Genomic DNA, 7,710 nt, shown 5'->3' with positions numbered 1-7,710 from the left:
TTTATAGGCGCGCAACGCGAATTAAATAGTGAGGCAATTTTAAATGAGAGTCATTCATAATATATAGAATGGAGTTTTATACTTCCCTATTTACCGCATTTTAGTGGCCTCTGTGAGGCAGGGGTAAAGAGCGTAAACCATCACTTAAAACGAGTTTTAACAAACGTTAATTTACTTTTTAAGGAATTTACTACTATTGTCTCGAAGATAGAAGCAATTTTGAATTCTCGTACCCTCTGTCCTCTAAGTGTGGCCAAGATGTGACCGACATTAATCTGAATAGACTTAGTAGATACCAGCTTCTTCAACCAGTGACCCAACACTTTTGGATCCGCTGGAAGATGGATTATATTACCGTGTTACAACGTCGCACCAAGTGGAGAGCCAACAAGGGGTAACTTTTGGAAAATTGCCTAGTATTAATTAAAAACGAGCGACTTTACCGACACGATGGTCACTAGAGAAAATTCTAAAATTGCACAAGGGTGCAGATAGAATATCCAGAGTGTCAACCATCAAAACCGCCACGACAATTATTAAGAGGAGTTTCTAGAGTATGTGTCCTCTTCCTGACAGTGTTTAAAAGGCACCACTTTCAACGGTGGGAGGATGTTTACGCCGCAAGTCATACATAACGTAATACGTGTATGCTGTTAACGTATTGTGTATTTGTAAGATGACAGCCCCAAGCCGCCAAATGGGACGAGTATTACAGAGTGTCATTTTCCGGTTCCTGCTAGTGCGATATCACAGGAATTCAACTAAGACCTCAAATATATACAAAAAATTATGTGCACACAATATACCACTTTTTATAATTAAATGCTATACAGTTTGAGTTTATAAGTTAGATTACTATGCAACCATAACAATCTAATCGGAGTCATACGCTAAAAATACAAAAATTACAATTTTTCATTAAAAACTTTTTTTTATCAAACTTATATCTAGCGTAAATTCTGCATTCTATAAAATACATCAATTCAATTTTGGTATAGCATGATGCCGTATTTTTATTGAACAGTATTGTATAGTATTATTTTTTCCGACAAAGGTTTCCAACGTTTATTTTCCTTTGTTAAAGTAAATAATTGACTGAATTAAGTATACAAGAACACTATTCACATATCCATCTCTATTATTACATCTTGCTAATCACATATATTTCTCGTAATCACCTAAGGAGCGTAAGTTAGCAAGCACTTATGTCAGTCCACACCTGGTAGACATCAATTTGAACAATCTACCTAACATAAACTCATTATAAATCTTCCAACAAAAGGCCTTTCTTTCATTTTCTTTGTCTACATACCGACGTACGTCAACTGCTGCTAAGTTAATCCTCTTACATTTATTTTTGTACTTTGTTTCAATGAACCTTTGAATAAATTAAAACAAAACAGCAATTGGCACGATTCTCATGCCTCCGCTCGTTGCATTCATGTGGAGGGACCAGAATAAACCGTGGCACTCGATTAAAGAACATCGCGTACATGCTCTGAATTATGCAAATATCCCTTTCTGTTTTCGTTTCTCAATGCTATAGAAGGAAGAGGACAATTTCCCGTGTCTAAAAGTAGTACAATGTTTTTCGCTAGTTGTTTCAAGGCTAATTTAAAACGCTGAATAGAAAGTCTTAGACTTGAGTGTTGCTTATTTAATGAATTGTTTTGAACATGTATGGGAGATGGTTTTGTACAATAGTTTAAATTATAAGGTTTAAATTTGTAATTCTTTTTTATAATTTTAATTATATATTGTAATATATTATTTATTTTATATAATATATATTAAATATAATTATTATAAAAAATTTTTAAACAAATTTAAAAATTAACATTAACTTAATATTCATTACTGAATAATTTTTTGTAGCTTCTTTTTTTTTATTGTAGCGTCTCTTTTCGAAGTTTGTCGATCCAAACGGCAATTGTAGCTTTAGAAACTGTTGTACAAAAGATTTCTGCGGATGAGCGGTCAAAACATCTCCTCAAGACATGTTTCAGACATTTCAAATGTGAAAAGTCATAGAGGGACAAATAGTAATTCCGATCACCACCTTGTGCCAATTAAATATAAATAAAAAATTAACGACAAGAAAACAGAGAAAGGTGAAAAAATATCAAGTATGCTTCGGATATTATATTGGCCTTTAATGATGACAAAAGAGCATGACGTAAAACGAAAATAAGAAACAAAATTAAAAAAATGTAATAAGGTAAATAAAAATTAAGTCAGAAATATCAAAGATGGGTTTTGGAAGTAGAGGGTTTTAAAAGAAGCAGTTATAACAGCTGCAAAAGAAGAATTAGGGGAAAGCCAAGAACCTAGCCAAAAAAGATGGTATGACAAAAACTGTCGGAGGCTAATGAAACAAAAAAATCAAGCTAGGCTTAAAATGTTGATCAACAGTACGGAAGAAAATAAAGAGAAATATATTGCAGGTAGTCGACAATTAAAAAACATCTAAGATTACAAAAAAAGGAAACAAAATAAAGAATAAAGATTAAAGGGCTAGAAGAAAATGAACAAAAAAATTATATAAAACAATTCTATAAGGAAATAAATTTTAAGTCTCTCGAGATTTTTCGATAATTTGACAAATAATAAAAATATGTTCTCTTGTTCCTCCACCTGGGATGAATCCACATTGTTCTTGGGGAATTTGTGGTAAAAGAATTGATTTTAGTCTTTCATTGATGATGGTTAGAAGTACCTTGCTCGTGTGTGATATCAATACTACTGTACGGTAATTACTGCAATCTGTCGATGAACCTTTTTTATATATTCGAATAAGTCATTTGGCCACTTTATGGTATTCCAGATCTCATTACTAATTCTAAGCATTACTTCGATTCCTAATTCTACCATTTCTTTGAGTATTTCAGCTCTTATTCCACATCTCTCTTATTCTTTTTCATAACTTCTTTTCTCTGTATTATGTCTGGGTTGTTGTTAGAGAATAGTAGAATTTAATGTAAATGAATGTCTAACACAAGGAATGGCGCTATCCACAACACTTTTTAACCTTACGTTGGAACAAGTTATCAGGACCATTCCTAAAAATAAAGAAGAAACATTTACAAAATATTTAGAAGAAATATTTACAAATATCAACCAACTCATAGCTTACACAGATGATATAGATACAATTAGCTGGACATTAAAACAACTATGAAAGATTTGTACATATTTTAACGAAGTAGCACATACTATGGGTCCAGAAGCCATAGCTTACACAGATGATATAGATACAATTAGCTGGACATTAAAACAACTATGAAAGATTTGTACATATTTTAACGAAGTAGCACATACTATGGGTCCAGAAGTTAATGTCTCAAAGATAAAGTACATGAAAACAACTCGGGAAAACGCATAAATGAAATGCACTCATATATCTTTGAGCAGGCAAAATTTTTAAAGAGTAGACCATTTTAAATATTTATGATCAATAGTTACAGAAGAAAATACAAATAGTGATAACAGCGAGAATTTCACTTGAAAACAAATGCTTCTACAGCCTACAGAATATTATAAAGTCAAAATTAGTATATATAGCACCGTAGAACAGACATAAAAATGTTAACACCATACATCTTACTCATGGACAACCGAAATGGACAAAATCACAAAAGTTAATGTATACAAACCACCAAACGCAATATGGCGACTAGAAGTGCTTCCTTCATTCCCGCATCCATCAATATATACAGGAGACTTCAATAGTCGTCACTCTCCATGGGGCTATAACCAATAAAACCTTCAAGGCGAACAAGTAATTAAATGGGCGGAGCTCCAGCATGTTGTGCTTTTACACGATGCAAAACAGAAGCTTATCTTTTTTCCTAGATAGATAGAAGGCTACGACCTAGATCTAACATTTCCATACATTAAAGACGACTGTGCTACCAGAGAAGTTCTTGATAGTTTTTCAGAATTGCAGCATAAGCAGGTAATAAAAAGTATGAGCATTACTACTCCCATTATAAACTTAATTTCTCTACCTAGATGGAACTTTGGTAAGACAAACTAGGATAATTATAAAGCCCAATTTGAAAACGATATCGAACTTATTGAGCCTAAGGTAGACAACTAAATACGAAAGATTTATCAAACTTATAATTAGCTTTACTAAAAACACATCCTACGTGGCCAACTAAATCCTACATTTCATGCTACACTAAAAAATGTAAAGACCTATATGACTATTATGAGCAAATCAGTGACCCAGACGTAGGTAAACAACTTCCACAGTATCTGTATTCTGCAAGAACCAGGTGGAGGGAAACTCTCGAAAACCTTACTTTTACTCATAGCAGTCGCACTGCTTGGAACTTACTCACAAAACTAAAAACATACCGACAACTAACTCTTTATCATCAAATTCAGAAGATATAGCGATTTGCAGTGCCCAAATCACCAAACCAGCCTTAAAAATAGTTCATAAAAGACAAGTACGGTATCAGCTTAAAAAGATTAAAACTGCACATCAGCAAAACCTGCCAATCATGCGACAAATAGATACCGAGGAACTAATTTAACGCACTAGACTTAATTAAGTGTCACAAAGCTGAAGGATCTGACAAATATTTCTTAGAATTCATAAAACACATTGGTCCAAACAGTCGAAAGTGGCTCCTAGATTTCTTTAACCAGATAATTAAAACAGACAAGCTCCCTAAAATATTTAAACAAAGCAAAGTTATTGCAATCTAAAAGCTAAGCAAAAACACTTCACTACCGGAGAGTTACAGAACATTCGCCATTTTAAGTGTCTACTATAAGATTTTTGAGAGAATAATCTACGCGATGCTTTTACAATCTGTTGTAAACAAATTTCCATAGAACAAGCTAGATTTATGCCAGGAAGGAACTGTGATGATCAAGTTCTTTCTCTAACATTGATTGAAATTGGCTTCAAAAAGAAAATCAAAATGGTAAAATCAAATACTCCACCGAAATGACTTGACCGAGCTTTAAAAAATTTTATATGTGTATTTTCTAGGTCTAAGAATAGGTCGTAATTTATTTTTCATAACCCCAAGGGGTAAGGGTAATTCGACAGTCACAAATCTTTTTGAACGAAGAGGACCTAAGGGCCGACGAGTCAGCGCAAGACTAAAACCTAGATAACATCTGGACATCTTGGAAAATGGCATAAAATCTATCAGAGTTAAAAAATGGAGAAGAGTTGTTAGACATACAGAAGGATCTAAAATTCTTCTAAAGAAATCTGTGACTCATAATGAGTTGTAACAGTGCTGATCAAGAAGTATAGAACGACATAATATATCGTCGAAAACTATGATTGTTAGAATTCACAAACTTGAATGTGCTATCCTTGAAAATAGAGGTAGAAATAATGGCCAATTACTTGAAATTTCTACCGCAATCTACCTGTACTAACTAAATAAGTTATTTTATACAAAACTATCAAATCAAGTTTTCTTTTTCCTAACTATTTTCCAATATCTGAAATCTCAACTTTCTACTTTATTAGGAACAACGAAACATATATCGAACATTTATTTCTAGAACTTAAGCTCGGTGACAAAAACTAGTTTCGTGTCTAGTATCGCTTACTTCCAATAGCGTTAAAATCGCACCAACCATATTTTTAATAAACTGGCTCCTGCACCTACAAGTAGAAAGAAAAATGTCGTTTATATAAGAAAAATCTTGTATTTTTCTTTCTGAAAACATTGAAAGACTTGGAATAACGGAACGGTTAGTTCAAAACGTGACCAGCAACAAAATCATCGAATCGACTAAGCCGAGCTGGAGTCAGATATATGTTATAATTTTTTACGGATATAAGAGACAAAGACAACCATTTGTGTTTGAGGTTATTGCGAAACTTCTTTTGTATAAAACGTATTCTAACAAGATCTTCAGAGTAAAAGTGTTGTGGTGTATGTGTAGAATACGAAATGCAATCTAAATATTGGAATACACTAATAAAACAATACCTATGCTATTACACTAGACTATTACAACACAATGTCTGCTTTTATTTTTAATCTTATTTTTGATTTCTGTTTGATTTAATAAGATAAGATCATCAAGATCAATAATGTTTTTAATAGATAATATATGGTAGCTAATTATAATGTATTCTCTTTCAGCCCTGAAGAAGCCAAATTAATTCTTTTTGGCGAAAACGTTCGGCGAAACAATTGATACTCATTAGAGTCTTTCTTGCAGATTTCCCCAATATTTAATAGTTTACTATTTAACTTATCTGCAAAGATTAAATTTCTTTTCTATATATATATATATATATATATATATATATATATATATATATATATATATATATATATATATATATATATATATATATATATATATATATATAAGAAACATCCCGATCAGAGCTGAAGTGCTGTCTGAAATAAAAGCGACGTTGCCGGCTATTGAAAAATTTCTGCATTAAAGCCGAATCATTATTACGAAAATCCAAATCTGAGTATAACTCTAAAGTGCTGAGAAGGGTTGAAGCTCCGACAAGTCGATTGGGCAGACACCCTTACCGCGGTACAATGGAGCAGATACTAGCAAAATTAGAGAAAATCGACGAAAGAAATGTAAGAATCGAAAGCAAAATAGATAAAATGCAAATAGACCTGGATAAATTAAATAAAGAAAACGAACAGTTGAAGGCAGATAACAAAGCAATGAGAACTAAAATCACAGAACAAGAAGTTAGAATCGAAATACTGGAAAGACAAGCTAGAAGAAAAAACATAGTAATACAGGGGGTCGAAGAAAACCAAACAGAAAGCGAACAAGAGACGATAAATAAGATAAAGGGGATAATGAAAAAAATCGGCGTGCAAACAAACCTAGATGAAGAACTGGTAGAGATGAGAAGAATAGGCAGACAAGGTGATCCCCAAAATGTACCCAGACCCATCATATTAGAAATGAAAAAGGAAGCTACGAGAATGGAAATTCTGAAGGCTGCCAAAAACCTAAGAGGAACTAAAATATATATCAATGAGGACTTCCCGAAGAAAATACTACAAGAAAGGAAGCATCTTCTTCAGCTCATGAAAATGGTACGCCAGGAAGGACACACAGCCGCAATAAAATACAATAAATTATGGATAAATGGTGAACCGTTCTCACTGGAGCAACTAGAAGGCATAGATGTAAATTATTGGAAGAAACCTGAAGAGAAGAAAGGTAACGCTAGGACAATAAACGACAGATCTCCCATATCTGATAATATAGATCCAAGAGGAAAATTGATGAAAATGGCGTCAAAAAACTAACAAAAAATATAACAAAAGACGGCGACAGTATAACGGAGTTGGCAATGAATACGGACATGAAACTGTTTTGTAAGAAAAGACGCAAAAACAAAACAAAACAAAATAAAGCAAAAAACAAAAATAGAAAAATAAGAATAGGAACGTGGAATATCAAAACACTTCTAAGACCAGGCAAAATGGAGGAGTTGGCAAAAGAAATGATAAAATACAAGATGGGAATACTAGCGCTACAAGAAATAAGGTGGGCAGGAGAAGGGATGATTGCTAGAAGAAATTACACAATGTACTACGCAGGAGAAAGCAAACAGGGGCGCAATGGAACTGCCTTTCTAGTTAGTAATAGCGTAAGAGACAAGATTATTAACTTTAAAGCGGTTGATGGAAGAATATCATATATTAGAATGAAAAATAAACAAGCAAATTTAACATT

At 32.9% G+C, this 7,710-nt stretch overlaps 1 protein-coding gene across 1 annotated transcript; it reads left to right on the top strand.

Moving 5' to 3' along the window:
- The first annotated feature begins 6,545 nt into the window (after positions 1–6,545).
- Positions 6,546–7,280, top strand: LOC140434541 (uncharacterized). The gene has a single exon (XM_072522886.1). It carries the CDS (start codon positions 6,546–6,548, stop codon positions 7,278–7,280), a length of 735 nt encoding a protein of 244 aa, XP_072378987.1.
- Positions 7,281–7,710: the final 430 nt, after the last annotated feature.

This window comes from Diabrotica undecimpunctata, chromosome 1 (genome assembly GCF_040954645.1).
Source record: "Diabrotica undecimpunctata isolate CICGRU chromosome 1, icDiaUnde3, whole genome shotgun sequence".
In the NCBI taxonomy this organism is placed as follows: domain Eukaryota; kingdom Metazoa; phylum Arthropoda; class Insecta; order Coleoptera; family Chrysomelidae; genus Diabrotica; species Diabrotica undecimpunctata.
This window is presented reverse-complemented; position numbering and strand designations above follow the sequence as displayed.

What these genes read in the sequence shown, in the direction of transcription:
- LOC140434541 (XM_072522886.1), top strand. Translation starts at nt 6,546, where the DNA reads ATGGAGCAGATACTAGCAAAATTAGAGAAAATCGACGAAAGAAATGTA.